The following is a 16,661-nucleotide window of genomic DNA, read 5'->3' on the forward strand; positions in this document are numbered from 1 at the left end:
AGGCCTTCTGAACTATGCAGTGCAGCCACTGTATGACTTTTATACCTCCATATTTGAGCATTTCTGGTTGAATATCATATAGTCCTGCTGCCTTTCCACATTTCAGGCTTTTGATGGCTTTTTCTACTTCAAATATGGATATGTATTCCTGACTGCATGCCTGGTCAGTGTTCATTTAGCAGTTTTTCAAAGTAATTACTCTATATTTCAAGGATATCTTTTTTCTCCTATTTTCATGTCACATTTGTTATCTCTAATTCCTTTTACAGCACTCTTTCCTCCATTTGTGATCTTCTTCAACAACCTCCATAATATCGTGCCACCTTCTTGATATTTATCTTCTATGTTCTTGCCAAAGTCCTCTCATGATTTTTGTTTAGCCAGTTTTACACAATTTTTAGCTTTCTTACATTTGTCTCCTGTATTCTCTAAGAGCACAAACTGACTTATTTGCTAGGAACTTTTGATATGCTGCTTTCTTCTTTTCCTTCACTGCCTCTTTAACTTCCACTGTCCAGCACGGAGTTCTGATTTATCTATCCTTGCACACAATCTCACCACATGCCTCTCTGGCTGAATCAATCAGTGTTTTCTTCAGGGTTTGTAACTGAATCTCTAAGGTTTGGTTGCTGTTCTCAAATTATTTCATTTTTTCTTGAATAATATTTGTGTATTTTAGTCTGCAGTTCACATCTGAGAGCTGCTCAACTTTTATATGCTTTAAAACTTTCTTACATATTCTTCTTTTCAATATGAAATTCAATTTTATTCTGATCAAGACTAAATGGTGATCACTTCCAATTTCAAATCCTCTGTACACTCTGGTGTCCTTCACCAATGGGAAAACATCACTATCAATAATAACATAGTCAACGAGACTTTTCTTATTCCTTGCTTCTTCTCTCCATGTGAATTTTTGCACATTTTTATGTTGGAACATTGTGTTAGTAATAACTAGTCCATGTCTTGAGCAGAAATCCAACAGGTATTTGCCATTATTATTAGCTTTGCTCTTTTCTCCAAGTTTTCCCAAAAAATATTTTGGGAGAATTTGGAAAATAACACTAGCAATATGTCCTCTAAACTTCAGTCTACTGTCAACCATCACTCCCAAATCTCTAATCTCATCCACTTGCAGAATGGTAGAATTTAGAATTCTAAAGAATCATCTTATCCCCCAGATACGAGGGCATGCTGAAAAGTTGTGATAATCACCATGAAAGAATTGTCATGTCTTCTTATATATCATGAAAGAAAAAGAACAAATTATTACAATTTGATTATATGTTTTAAGATATGTTCTTTCGTGTAGTTATGTCAGTTGTTTTAATATCATTTTTGTTATAGGTGTTAGTCAGAACTTTTCACCCCCCCCCCCCCCCCCCAATTCCTTGTGAATGTAATTTGACATACTTTGGGCAAAGGGCCATTCTGTGGGAAAAAAAAAAAATTAATGAACATCAATATTACATTGAATACGTGAAACCACAAAGTCCAGTCTGGTTCAGCATGGTATTGACATTAAACACAGTATCTGGTGGGATGAAGCTTGTCTTTTCCATAGATGCAGTTTTAAATACGAATTCCTTTTCAGAGAAAGTTGTGAAGCCTTTTTACATCAGCCTACCTGAATCAGAATGATTCTCTCTCTCTCTCTCTCACCCAGAAGTTTGGGAGATTCTAATTTTATGTAAATATCAAAAATAGTTTTAATATTATTTATTAGTATTAATTTCTAGCTTGTGACAACTGTTTTTAATTGGTAAACTAATTTTTGTTAAAGATGGCAAACTATTTTAAACCTGGTTTTACTCCATTTCCCAAGTAAGCAAACTGACAAATAAGTCAAGTTTGCGCCTGCATGTTTTGCAAGTCTAGGTGACCCGTAAAGTAGTACAAGTCTAGGCAACTCGTAGTAAAGGTGAAATAAGCTCTGATCACTATTCTTAATATTTACCCTTAATGCAAAGCCCATCTCCTTGACGAGATGTATGATGTTATGCATTAAAGGCAAGGGGCCACTTCCCAGACCGGTTTCGACCTTTATTGAAGTCTCATCAGTGGGAGCCAGGCTTAGGAATACCAAGGTTAAGTAATACAGAGCTTATAAGTATTTTACCAAAACAAGTTACCATAAGGTGCTTTGACCTTATTAAATAAAAATCTCAGGATGAGAGATAGATGTAGAAAGTTTTTTACCTTGGGTATAATATTAAGGGTAAATATTAAGAATAGTGATCAGCTTATTTCACCTTTACCACGAGTTGCCTAGACTTGTACTACTTGACGGGTCACCTAGACTTGCAATACATGCAGGCGCAAACTTGACTTATTTGTCTGTTTGCTTACTTGGGAAATGGAGTAAAACCAGGTTTAAAATAGCTTGGCATCTTTAACATATATTATACCCAAGGTAAAAAAACTTTCTACAACTGGTAAACTAATTGTTGCACCTTGTATTCCTGTTCTTTGATTTGCTTGTCTCTACACACTGATGATGTACTGATATTTTCACTATGATATATCTCTACTTTCAATGAGGTTAATTTCTATGGTATTGTGTAATTTGTTGTTTAAGAGAGAAATTAGTCAAAACACTAAAGTAGCTATATACAAGACAGTGTTCAAATCAACATTAATGTATTATTATTATTATTACACCCTCTGTGGAGTCAGCAGACTTATCGTGGGATTTCATTCAACTGACAACATATTTATCATATAAAACCGTAAAATCCTGAACACTCCTTGCATTAACAACACATTCCGGTAATGCGTTCCATTCACTGACTATTCTCCATCTAAAAAATCTACTTCTCGCACCCTTCTTCATCACACTTTTGTATAACTTCGAGGTATGACCTCTGGTTCTTTCCCTCTCACCTTCTACTCTTTTTATAATCCCCTCTATATAAATCTGATAAAATCTTCTCACTAACTTAAATATCTCTATCATATTACCTCTTTTCTTCCAGTCCACCAAACTCTGTAATCCACATTTCTTCAACCCCCCTCTCCATAGCGAGCATTCCAAAGTCCTTATATTGTCTTAGTCACTCGTGTCTATCCATGTCTACTTTTGTATTCCTTCTATCTGCCAAATTCTGTAATCCACATTTCTTCAACCTCTCGTCATATCCAGCATTCCTAAGTCCTTATATTGATTTAGTCACTCATCCCTGGATACTCTCCAATGTCTCCACATCACGTTGAAAACCATTTGAGTACAATAGTCCACATGTGGTCTGATCGGTGCCTTATACAGTGGCACAACCACTTCCTTATCCCTACATGAATGAGTACTACTTATCATAGCAGCACTACAATGTGCAGCCTTCGCAAAAATAGCAATATGCCCTCTAAACTTCAGTCTACTGTCAACCATCACTGCCAAATCTCTAATCTCCTCCACTTCCTACAGTATGATACCATCGACATAGTACACAGTCTTATATTTCTGCACTACAAAATCTTGCTGAAGGGAATTAATATCAACAGTGCGACTTATAATTCTTCCCAAGTTTACATCATCAGCAAACAATTGAAGATCCCCAGTCAGTCCACATGACAGCAGGGGCACAAGAACAGAACCCTGGGGCATGCCACTGGTTATCATCCTTTTTTGAGACACTGCTCCATCATACACAACCTGCTGGCATCATTCAGAGAGTCGATCTCTGATCTATCTAACCAATATGCTATCTATTCCCATCCTCTGCAGTTTGTACACCATTATCATGTGGTAATCTATCAAATGCAAAATTTTGCCAAGTCCAAGAATATCACTGTATATGATTCTCCCTTATCTAACATTTGTTACCTTATCATAAAATGCAAGTAAATTACTAAAACAGGACCTACCCTTTACAAATCCATGATGACCATCATAGAGATTGCTATGTTTATCAACCTAATCCTGTATTCTATTCCTTACCAATCTCTCCAATACCTTGACCACAACTACAGTTGTGGTCAAGACTGGTCTATAGTTGGAGACTTCTGTCTTATAACCATGCTTGTGGAGTGGTACTATTTTGCCTTATTTCCACTCCTTAGACATCCTACCAGGTCAATGGCATAACCAACTGTGGTGCATATTCCTTAAGCATACGTGGTGATATGTCATCCATTCCTACAGCCTTATTAACATCTAACCCAACCAACATCTGATACACCTCCTGATTTTTTCACTTCCAATTCTCCTAATACTTGCCTCTCTTCTATATGTTGCATGGCATGAATTACACCAGTATGACATATGCTGATAAAATGCTTGCTCAATAATTCCAATATATCCTTTGCAGCTGTTATTCTGCTGCCATGATTATCCACCAGTGTTAAGCTTAAATTATTCTTAATTTAATTATTTTCCTTCTTGCCATAATTATTCTTTCTCTTACTTGCCATAATTCCACTATATCCTTTGCAGCTGTTGTTCTGCTGCCATGATTATCTACCAGTGTTAAGCTTAAATTATTCTTAATTTAATTATTTTCCTTCTTGCCATAATTATTCTTTCTCTTACTTGCCATAATTCCACTATATCCTTTGCAGCTCTTATTCTGCTGCCATGATTATCCACCAGTGTTAAGCTTAAATTATTCTTAATTTAATTATTTTCCTTCTTGCCATAATTCCACTATATCCTTTGCAGCTGTTATTCTGCTGCCATGATTAGCCACTAGTGATAAGCTGCCATAATTAGTCTTTCTCTTGCTTGCCATATAGCAGAAAAATTCTCCTGAGTTTACCTTGGCCTGACCAGCCAATCTCCTCTCATACTACACCTTTTCTTTCTTTACCATGCTTGTCACCTTTCTAGCCTGCACTTTATACTCTTCATGGATCTGATCATCACCAACTGTCTTGTACCTCCTCCATAACATTTTCTTTTCCAGCACAGCTTGCTTGATTTCACTGTTCATCCATTTCACTCCTACTCTATTTACCCACTTAACCCTCTGTATGCAGTTATACATGGCTTTTGTCAGATACTGCCTTGTGAGTTTCCATGCATTGTCAACATCTTTTTCACTCAGATCATCTGCCCAATGTACTGATGCCAACTGACTATAGAGCTTCCTATGTCCTCTGTCCAAAAAAGAAATCGAACCTTTCGAAAATAGAAGAAACTAGTAGAAGAAAGTATTCATTTTTAGCAGTAACCTTTTCTTTTTTAATCACTTTCCAAACAAGTTTCTCATGATCACTCTCACTAACTGGTGTTAGTGTTAACACCTCATCAACAACTACATCTTGGGAAGTTATCACCAAACACAAAACATTAAAGCCTCTACTTGCTTAATCAAATGCTGCTTATGATACTTATCTCTTAGAAATTCCACAGACTCGCTCTCCTTGTTCCCATGCACTATCTCCTTCTTCCAGTCTATATTCCTGTAATTAAAGTCTCCTATCAGGATCACGTTCTTTTTACTTGCCCAACTAATTTGCCTAAACATTTCACAATCAGTATTCTCTATATTCTTTGGCCTATAACAGCATTCTATCAGATATGCTAGCCTGTTAATTTCAACTTCACACCATACAGATTCAAAATCTGTGCATGCACTATTCAACTTCCACACTTTGCAGACACAATCCTTCTGCAATCATTAACAGCATTCCCCCTTCTTCTTTTCATATTTATATCCTTCTAATTCTATTCCCGACATCACATCCTCCTCAGACAACCAAGTTTCACTTATTCCAATTATCTTTGGATATACCAACTCAATGAACGCAGCAAACTCAGCTCTCTTGTTTCGAATTCTCCTTACGTTTGTATACAAACATAACAACCTTGTATGTTTAAGGCCATTCTACCAGCACCAACATTTTCTATTCTAGCTGCTATACCACATCTCTCTCTTTGGTCTGACCAATACTGTTTCCCTGATCATGACTCTGATTTCCATTCCTACTGTCACATCCTCACCTTTATGCATTCCATCATCTTGTGCTACTGCAATCACATCTTCAACCTCATATCCATCTTCCTCAGGTCATACAATCCACTTATTTGTGCTATCCTGCTTCACAAGTAGATTCTGATCATCTACTACATTAACTTCTTGACTCTGTGCCTTCTCAGAAAACAGTACTTTCTAAATTCACAACACCAAACCCATTCAAATGTACTCCATCAGCTTTAAACCAATTCCGACTTCTCTTCAAATTCATTCCACAGATTTACAAATTGTGAACCTCCTTTGCAGAACTCGGCCATCTTACTATTCATTATGTTTGCTCTCCTTAATTCACTGTTGTCATATCTGGGCAACATGCCTACAACTTTCTAAACACACTAATCTTCTTTACTTGCTACAACCACTTCCCGAAGTCTCTATCAACATTCTTTTTCACCCCAACTAAGTCATTTGTGTGCACGACTACCACCAATTTTGACGCCTTGTCTTTCCTTTTCTGCAGCACATCAGTTATTTGCTTCATTTTTCCACCAGGAAAGCATATTTTGTGTACTTTATTAGTAATCACCCCTCTAATGATCAAGTCTCCATACAATGATATATGACTATTCTTTGACTCCTTTCTTCATAATATTAACATTCTCCTTCTCATTATCATCAGCCAAAGTCTTCTTTATATTTAATATCCTCTTCCAGATGTTTCATTTCACTTTTCATTTTCATTAACTCCTGCCTAAGCACTTCTACTATGGTTCTGATGCTTGCTCCCATTTCTGATCACTCTAATCTGTCAAGACACTTTTTGCATATGTTAATGCTTTCTTTTTTCTCATTTACCCAAACATTCCACAAATCTTTCAAATTTTTTGGTGCATACATAGCAATTTTTGCAATGCATCCACTGTGGAAAATCCAGGCAGAGTCAGACTTTCGTACAGAAGCCTTCCATACATTTCTTGATGACTCCGTTTTCAGAAGCAGTACATCCAAACGAATAGCAAAACACAATATAAACAACAAAATTTTTCAACAGCAACACCACTGAAGGACACTTGTATACAAACTGAAAAAGTGCATCACAGTTTGTCACAAAAAAGCCACACTGTACACTAATTAAAAACACTTGTTTTTAGCACAGCTCAAATCTACTGCTATATTTGCTTGTGACACTAGACACAATGATTTAGTATTCGTATTTATGCTTTTAGTATTTGTGCTTTGGTATTTGTTTTGTTTCCAACTTTAGTGTATTGTGATTAAATATTAGCCTACTTGAAAATATAAGCATGTACAGTCTCATTGACAGTATACAGTGTTCCCGAAATTTCCTTAATAAATTATCTGTGCTAGATGTACTTGGTATGTGATTTAGTTGCAGTTATTATTTCATTATTGCATGTTTTCATCCCTCCACAACTTTGTGAGAGGAATGCAAGAGTTCAGCTAATTTTTTCCTTTGCTTTTGCTTTGTATTAAAGATTCAGAGTCTTATTACCTAATAGTATTCCTCTGTTTTGGCTCAAAAGCTGTGCTTAAGAATTTTCATCCATCTGGCATCTGTTCTGCAGTATTAAGGTAAGCTATATTCAGCCCATTCCAAAAAAAAGGGAGAATAAAGGTGATTCATCAACTATTATCCCCATCCTCTCACTTCAGTTTCTCAAAAATAATGGACAAAGCCATCAGTAGTAACTTCATTATTACCTAGAGTACTGCCAATTAATTAGTGAATAGCAACATAGATTCTGCCACCCTTAGCAAATTTCCTGCCATCACTATGCACCTTCCTGGCATGAATGAGTTAACTATTGTCCTCCCTAGTTTTGCATCATCAGGGAACAATTTGAATGTCCCTCTGTTCTCTGATTGTTCCCTGCATCATTAATATAAACAGTAGTGGCCTACTATAGAGCTCTTAGACACTAATCACCCTCATTCTCCTGTATTCATCTTCATTATATACTTCTCTATAGTGTTTGTCTGTCATCTGTCCCATCCTATATGTCTAGAATGAGAATGTGAAGAACCTTTATCAGGACTATTCTCTCAGAAACTGAAGTTTTTCATGTAGCAAAACAGGCAAACCAGCCAGAACACATGCAATTTACAGACATGATACACTGTCCTCATAGTCATAGTTGTTTCATCTGTAAAACAAATAGACCATCCTATCCATGCCACCAACTTCATTCTCATTTGCTGCAACTTATGTAATAGTTATCTGTGTGTTGTTCTGTCAAATACATTTGCAAAGTCTAGCATCATCATCATCATGGTGTAGCCATTTCATTCAACACAGTGGCAATTGTTTATGAAATGTGAGTTAACTACTAAGGCAGGGCCTATTTTTCACACATGCATGCTGTCAACTGCGAAGTATCATATTCCTGTCCATCCATTCCTGAATCCATTCTGCCTTTAACCAACTTTACCAGTATCTTAATAAATACTCCTTAGTAGTAGAACAATTAGTATATTAATTGATCTGTAATTTGCTTCTCCCATCTTGGAGCCTCCTTTATGTAATGGAACTATCTTGCCCTCTTTTCCACTACTTTGGAACCTTGCCTGGACTGCATGGTCATGGGCATTGCCATTTCTCTTACACATTCACATAACAAATAGGCTGCCATGCCATCCAATCCCACTGCTATTCCCATTGATATTTCTTAACATTCTGAGCACTTTCAATTCATATATCACAATTCTTATCAGTCTCTGTCACTTTGGTAACTGTAATATCTCAACTAATTGGTATGCCCTTATGAAGTGATCACTTAGTAATTCAGTTATGTCATCAGTTTTTGTCACTTTCCTACCATCAGCAGTGATTAAAATTATCCTTCCATAATCATTCTTTCTCATACTTGCTACATAGTGAAAAATCTAGGATTTCCTTGGACCTGAATTTTTTTCATAATCTGATTTAACCCTCCTTACCATACTGCTCACTCTTGTCTGTGATTTGTGAAGTCCATGAGCCTGCATGCTGATAACCTTTTTCTTTATATTCCCTCTACATTTTCTTTTCTTTTCTTTTTTTTCCCTTTTTTTTTTTTTCATCTCCTGCCTTACATTGCCACTCATCCATTTAACTCTTGGTTTATCCTCCTGATCCTGGGTATGCAGTCTGTTGCCATTTTTCTCAAACAACATCTGACCTTTTCCCATGAACGCCAGGATTCACTAACTAAATTGAATAACAGCTATAACAAATTCGGTATGAAAATCAGCAATAAAAAGACCAAAACTATGAAAATAGGCAGGTGAATAGAAAACTTCAACTCCATTCTGAATGAAGATCCTATAGAATAAAAATATTTCAGCTTTAGGCACAGTTTTTAGTGAAGATGGCAGGTTAAATCTGGAAAAGACAACAGAATAAGCAAAGCTGGTATGGTGGGTAACCAGCTGAATAAATTTATATGGATCAAGAGAGAAATTAGCCAACACACCAAACTAGCAGTATACAAGACAGTGTTCAAACCAGTTTTAAGTTATGGATCTTTTTTTGTTAATGTTGAGCCCATACACTAGAGTTTGGTTGATCGACCTATAGTACATTAGTACCATATATGGGTAGTGAGTTTGGGAAAGGAGAAACTTGTTTACATTAGATTTAAAAGCCTGTATATATTGTATTCCTTGGGAAATACATCAGAGGAAAGACTGTTCCACAATATAGCAGTAGTAGGGATGAAGGAGGAGGAAAATAATCTTTTCTGTGGGTTTCAAGGTATACTGTGAAAGGATATTGTCTCACTATAACAAACTACCAAATAGTTTGTTATAGTGAGAAAATGCCCCAATAACCACAATGCTATTCTAAAATTCACTATTTTTATTATTTTTTTTATATGAGCACTCCATGGAGTAAAAAGACTCATCGTGGGAATCCACGTATATCATACGCGGGAGATGTATGATAAGTATTTGTTAACACAATACCTATCATACATCTCCTTAAACCTATTCACTGTTGGGACACTCACAACTGCCTCTGGCAACTCGCTGAGTAAAGAACCTAGTCTGCACACCCTGACTAACCACACTCAGACAACTTTCAAGTGTTACACCTTGATTCCCCCTACTCCCTATGTATTGAAAAATTTCTTGTGTTCATAGTTAAGAAATTTCGAAGACACAACACGCATTAAAATAATTACTTTACTTAATATTAGGAAAGTAACTTTCGATGTTTCGACCTCTGTATTGAGATCTTCATCAGAAAAATACATATGCATAAGATCCAAGCTACATGCTACTGCACTTTACAAAGGTAATATGAATCTAACTGCTTATTAATCTTTTACCTAGCCTAGTGGAAAAACTAAATTAATAATATTAAATTAAATTTTAAAAAAATTATAGATTAAAAAAAATGTAATTTCAAAAACCTTTGTTTTTGTTTCATTTTACCTTTGCAAAGTGCAGTTGGATGTAGCTTGGATCTTATATATATGCATTTTTGTAATGATGACCTCAATACAGAGGTTGAAAGTTACTTTCCTAATATTAAGTAAAGTAATTATTTTAACACGTGTTGTGTCTCCATAATTTCTTAACTATGAATGCTGACTACCATGTAACCTTAAAAGAAAGAAATGTCTTGTGTGTCAATCTTATTGAAGCCCTTTAATAACTTATATACTTCTATTATATCCCATCTCTTCTGCCTGTCAGCTAAACTCTTCAATCCACACACCCTCAGTCTGTCATCATAGAGAATATTCTACAAACCTGTCACCAGCTTGGTCACTCGTCCACCTCCCAATCCCCATGAAACACAAGTGACCAAATCCGTGCATGCACAGTAGTCAACATTTGGCCAAATTATAGCCTTATAAAAAGGGATGATTAAACTAAATTTATTATACCCATTATTTACTTTTCAATTGTTCAGCATCCAAGTAATCCTCTGAGCTATTTTGCCAACTCTTTGCAATATGTCCCCTCTGAATTTGAAATCTCTATCCTCCATCACCCCCAGATCCCTAGCCTCATCAATTTCCTCTAAACTATAATTGTGTTGTGTCTCCATAATTTCTTAACTATAAATGCTGACTACCATGTAACCTTAAAAGAAAGAAATTTCTTGTGTGTCAATCTTATTGAAGCCCTTTAATAACTTATATACTTCTATTATATCCCATCTCTTCTGCCTGTCAGCTAAACTCTTCAATCTACACACCCTCAGTCTGTCATCATAGGGAATATTCTACAAACCTGTCACCAGCTTGGTCACTCGTCCACCTCCCAATCCCCATGAAACACAAGTGACCAAATCTGTGCATGCACAGTAGTCAACATTTGGCCAAATTATAGCCTTATAAAAAGGGATAATAACCCCTCCCCCATTATTTACTTTTCAATTGTTCAGCATCCAAGTAATCCTCTGAGCTATTTTGCCAACTCTTTGCAATATGTCCCCTCTGAATTTGAAATCTCTATCCTCCATCACCCCCAGATCCCTAGCCTCATCAATTTCCTCTAAACTAGTACCATCAATATGATATGAAGTGTGTAATCTTTTCATCCTGAAGTACATTACCTTTCATTTTATAACATTGAATTGATGACCATTGCCCTTTGCCCAACACTGCCCCTTTATTTAAATCATCCTGTAAGATATCTACATCACCTTTATCATGTGTTGCCCTCCCTAGTTTTGCATTATCAGTGAACAACTGAGTATCCCCTTTCAAATCTTCAGCTATATCATTAATGTACAAATTAAAGAGTAGTGGTCTTAGTATAGAGCCCTGGAGTACTCCACTATTGAGTCTCATTTGCCTTGATTCAATTCTATTATATACCACCCTCTGTCTATCATCCCCTTCCCCCACCAGCCTCATGTTCATTCTCATTTGCTGCAACTTATGTAATAGTTTTCCATGCAGTATTCTGTCATATGCCTTTGCAAAGTCCAACTGTATCATGGTGTAGCCATTTCCTTTATCCAGTTCTTCTGTCACCTTATAAAATGTGAATAAATTACTGAGGCAGGACCTACCTTTTACAAAGCCATGCTGCCTCCTCCCTTATATAGTATCATATTCCTATCCATCCATTCCTGAATTTTACTTTTAACTAACTTTTCCAATACTTAACCACTCCAGAGATACAGGTACTAATTGGTCTATAATTTGCTACTTCTCTCTTGAAGCCACCTTTATGTTAGGGAACTATCTTATCCTCTTTCTACTCCCTTGGAACCTTGCCAGAGCTGAGACTTACATTAAACAACTTCATCACTAGCACTGCCATTTCACTTGCACATTCTTGTAGCACATGAGTTGACATACCATCCAGGCTTACTACTACTGTATTCACATTGATATTTTTCAATATATTGAGTATCTCCAGTTCATCTATCCTAATGCTCACATCAGTCTCTGACCTCAGTAACTGCAAAGTCACCACCTGGATGATATATCCTTGCAAGTGATCACTTAGTAACTGAACTATTTCTTCTGCTTCTGTAACTTTTCTGCCATCAACACTGAGTAAAGCTATCTTTTCATAATCATTCTTTCTCTTACTTGCTACATAGTGAAAAAACTTCTGGATTTACTTCGGCTTGATTAGCTAATTTTCTCTCTAAATCTGATTTAGCCTTCCTTACTATACTAATTACCCTTCTTGCTTGTTCTTTATACTGCTCATGGGCATGCTTGATCACCTGTTGTTTATATTCCTTCCACAATACTTTCTTTTTTTTTTGAGCTCCTGCTTTAATTGCTAATCATCCACTTAATCCCTACTTGATTTATCCTCCTGACCTCAAGTACACATCTTGATAATGCTTTACTCAAACAATCCTTGGTCAATTCCCATGCACTAATGACATTCATTCCATGTAGCTTCTTATGCCATGGCACTGCTCCAAGTTTCCTCCTAAGTTTGTCATAATCGCCAGCTTTGTAGTTCTGTGTAAATTCTTTCTTGACTGAAATTTCTAAATTTTCTGCTATAACAAATTATAACTGAGATATTTTACATTGCTGTAGTAAGAGTTGACTAATATGAATTTAGTAATCAGTTAAAATCAGTAATGAGTTAGCCGGTCTGTTTGGCCGAGTGGTTAGCATATCTTCTCTCCAGCCAAAAGGCTGCGGGTTTGAATCCCACTATGATCATGGATGTTTGTGATTGTCTGTGAAAGTACTATTGGTGTTGGTGTGCAGTAGATGCTGTTGGTGTAGTTGTGGTTCGTTGTAGTTGGTGGAGTGAGTGGTGGAGACAGAGTTGTAGAGTAGGTGCCCTCCCTCGACGAGTCTTTGGACTCCCTGGAGGTGTCACATAATAATAATAAAATATATGTCGTCAGAATCTAGTCTAGTGAACTGAGTTTCTAAAGTAGGTGTACCACTATTGAGCATTACAACATTTTAACATGTCTGTCATTGAATAGCTGTCATGCTGTGTTATATTATGCTTCCAATCTTCGAAGTATTATGTTATCCTGTAAATATAATTTGTTATGTAACAAATATATCATATAAAATTATTTCTTAAAGGAAGAATTTCTCCTTGCTGGACCAAGTGCTTTGGGAATGTTTGTTAAAACAACAGGAATATCTGAAAGAACTCCATTACCATGGGCAGATAACATAGTTTCTGTGGCTTACTTACATCCATATCTTTTAGTTCTGGATAAGCAATTTTTAACAGTATATAGGTAAGAAAAAGTTGTTTTGTTTTATGAGTGGATTTATATCAGAGCTTACTTGCTTTCAACATTGAAAATGCTGTATTTGAATTGAAATTAAATTTTATTTATACCAGGTTCTTGTAAGGGTTTATATCAGGTTGTGTAAGGATTGAGTACCTTTCCAGTCATTTTTATGGAAGGTCTTCAGTGCATGGTTGGGAAAAGCTGTGAGATAAATTAAATGTGTGTGACATTTAATTTATCTCAGATGGAAGGTTACTTGCTCATTTAATTTGACATACTCCTTAGACATGAGAGGTCTTTTGATTTTAGATGTTCTGAATAAATGTTTGTTTTAGTTTTGCAAGAAGTTTGAAGGAAGTTTTTAGTTGTTTTTTATATTTTCTTTATCTTTAAATCTCCTACAAAACTAAGATATTCAGCACATCTTAATACCCCCCCCCTCCTCCATCTCACATCCAAGAGTATACTGAATTAAATGTACGAGTAAGTTTCATTGGTAAAACTGGATGAACAATTGATATTTTTCAACCATGCTCTTGGAGACCATCCATAGAATTGATTGTGAAGTCACCCAACTCTTACAAGACACAAGAACTTAGTACAAAAGAAAATTTAAAGTGGCATGAGAAATATTCATAAAACAACCAAATTTAAACAAAAAGAACACAGGAGAAATACAACCCTGACAACAATACACATCCTCAGATTAGTGAGTGAATTTATATTTATGAGTGGATTTATATCAGAGCTTACTTGCTTTCAACATTGAAAATACTGTATCAATACACATCCCTAGGGTACCTCATTACACATAACACTGATCTCCACCCAAAAAACAAGAAAAATTAACATTAGATAATGGCAACTTGAAAGATAAAAATAAATTAAAAAAAAAAAAAGAAATGAAGAAAAAGATGAGGAATGAATAGTTGTTTTCTGGGATTCCTTATATTTTGTAGTTCCTCTTGATAAGTTTATATATCTTCACTGTTGTAGTTTTTAGCTTTTTGAGTGAAGATTAAATGACACTGTGGAAATGATATTGGTCAAGCAAAATGCTGGAACATTTCATATGTTCCATATAGTTATTTTCTGTTCTAGTACTGGATAGATAGCTGAGTTTTATGAAGTAAAATAGTAACTGAATATACTGGACGTAAGGCATATGTTGAATGCACAAGTATGAATTGTCATTTTCATTTGTAATTGTGTGCAACAAAATTTGTTGCTGCTTCTTTCTTTAGTGAACCTAAGGATTGATTTTCCAGAGCAGATTGCCAAGATTGTCTGTTTGAGTCTTTGACTAAAATATGTTGACTTTTGCTTTTGCAGATATTTTGTATTTAATTCCAGAAGCTTATTTTAAGGTTGTAAATGTGAGTGAGTAAAATGGTCACTATTGTCTTAATACAAATTTATTTTATATATTGTGCTTATATCTCTCTCTCTCTCTCTATTTATATATATATATACACTTTGTTAATAAAATATATATAAAGTAAACTTAATTTTACTTTATATAAGCCTCAAAGGAGGCCCTAAACATTGTGCCAAGTCCAACATTCATGCAGTATCATACTTTGCTTTGAACTCATTCATAGTCATGGCACCTACAACAACTTCTGGCAACCTATTCCACTCATTCACCACTCTCCAAACAGAAAATCTAATCCTCACACCCCTTGTTAACTACACTCTTGCTCAGTTTCCAAGGATGGCCTCTAGTTCTTCCTCCATCAGCCTATTCTGAAAAATTTCCTCTGTATAATCTTGTTAAAACCCTTCAGTAATTTGTATGTCTCAATCATATCATTCCCTTTTCTTCCTGTCAACCAATTTTTGTAACCTACAAATCTTCAACTTATCCTCATAAGATTAATTCCATAGACCTGATACCATCTTGGTCACTTGCCTCTGGATCCTTTCCATCTCTTCCTCATCCCAAAAAATCCAGATGACCAGATCCATGTTCAGTAGTCAAGATGAGTTCTTACCAAGCCTATGAGGTATAATAACCTGCTTGTCTCTGCTCATCAAGGTATTCCTCAGTAACCAAGTAATACGATGAGCTACTTAAGCCACTTTTGCAATATGTCCTCTAAATTTTAATTCCCTATCCATTAACACCCCCAAATCCCTGGCTTCATCAGTTTTCTGGAGTACAGTTCCATCAATGTGGTACACAGTAATCTTTTCACCCCAAAATTACATAACCTTACACTTTGTAACATTAAACTGACATCCCTTCTCCTTTGCCCAGACTGCCAGTTTATCCAAATTATCCTGCAAAATTTTAACATAATTTGTATTAACTATTGCTCTACCCAATTTTGCATCAACTACAAACAACTGATTAGTTCCTCTCAGATCCTTTCCTATATCATTAATGAACAAATTAAATAGTAGTGGCCCAAGAACAGATCCCTACAGCATGGATCTAGTCTCCGACCTTCTACTGGACTCTGCTCCTGAATAAACTACTCTCTGATATCTCTCATCGACCATCCTCTTATTCACTTCACCAACTATATATCCATTCCCATGTATTGCAATTTATTGATTAGAATTCCATATAGTATCCTGTCAGAAGCTTTTGCAAAGTCCAGTGGTATTGCTCTAAACCCTTTATCCAACTCAGCTTAGTGGTAGTGGATTTATTTACAGCTAAAAAAGAAACAGAGGAATAATAGCATATAAATGGTATATGCCAGACTGGAAAGGAAACTGAGAATAGGAACATTGAACATATTGAAACAAGTAAAGGTGATGAATAATGTATTTTATAACTGAGCAAAAATTAAAATGAAAAAAACAAGTAAAGAGGAGACTATGCTTTATTTTGGGAAGGAGTTAATGACCAGTCAAAAATGGTGTTGGTTTTATTGTCAGTAATCAGATAAATGACAGACTTATAAAGTGTGATGGAATTAGTAATAGGATAATGAGTCATGTACATTATAGAGACCACATATAATGTGGGTGACATTTGGTCTTCATTATGAGTGAGCCTATTATATCGAGAGTACAGTTGTCCAACAGCAAAAATGCTTTAG

General features: G+C 35.7%; 1 protein-coding gene across 1 annotated transcript in view; it reads left to right on the forward strand.

Moving 5' to 3' along the window:
• LOC150100709 (transforming growth factor-beta receptor-associated protein 1-like) overlaps window positions 1-16,661 on the forward strand; it is a 407,043-nt gene that overhangs the window by 87,218 nt on the left and 303,164 nt on the right. The window contains exon 8 of the mRNA XM_090401548.1: window positions 13,455-13,611. Coding sequence (XP_090257674.1) covers window positions 13,455-13,611 — 157 coding nt within the window. The remainder of the gene's footprint in view (window positions 1-13,454; window positions 13,612-16,661) is intronic.

The sequence above is a fragment of the Typopeltis vanoorti genome, chromosome 12 (genome assembly GCF_054136105.1).
Source record: "Typopeltis vanoorti isolate ZY-2024b chromosome 12, IOZ_Tvanoo_1.0, whole genome shotgun sequence".
NCBI classification, from domain to species: domain Eukaryota; kingdom Metazoa; phylum Arthropoda; class Arachnida; order Uropygi; family Thelyphonidae; genus Typopeltis; species Typopeltis vanoorti.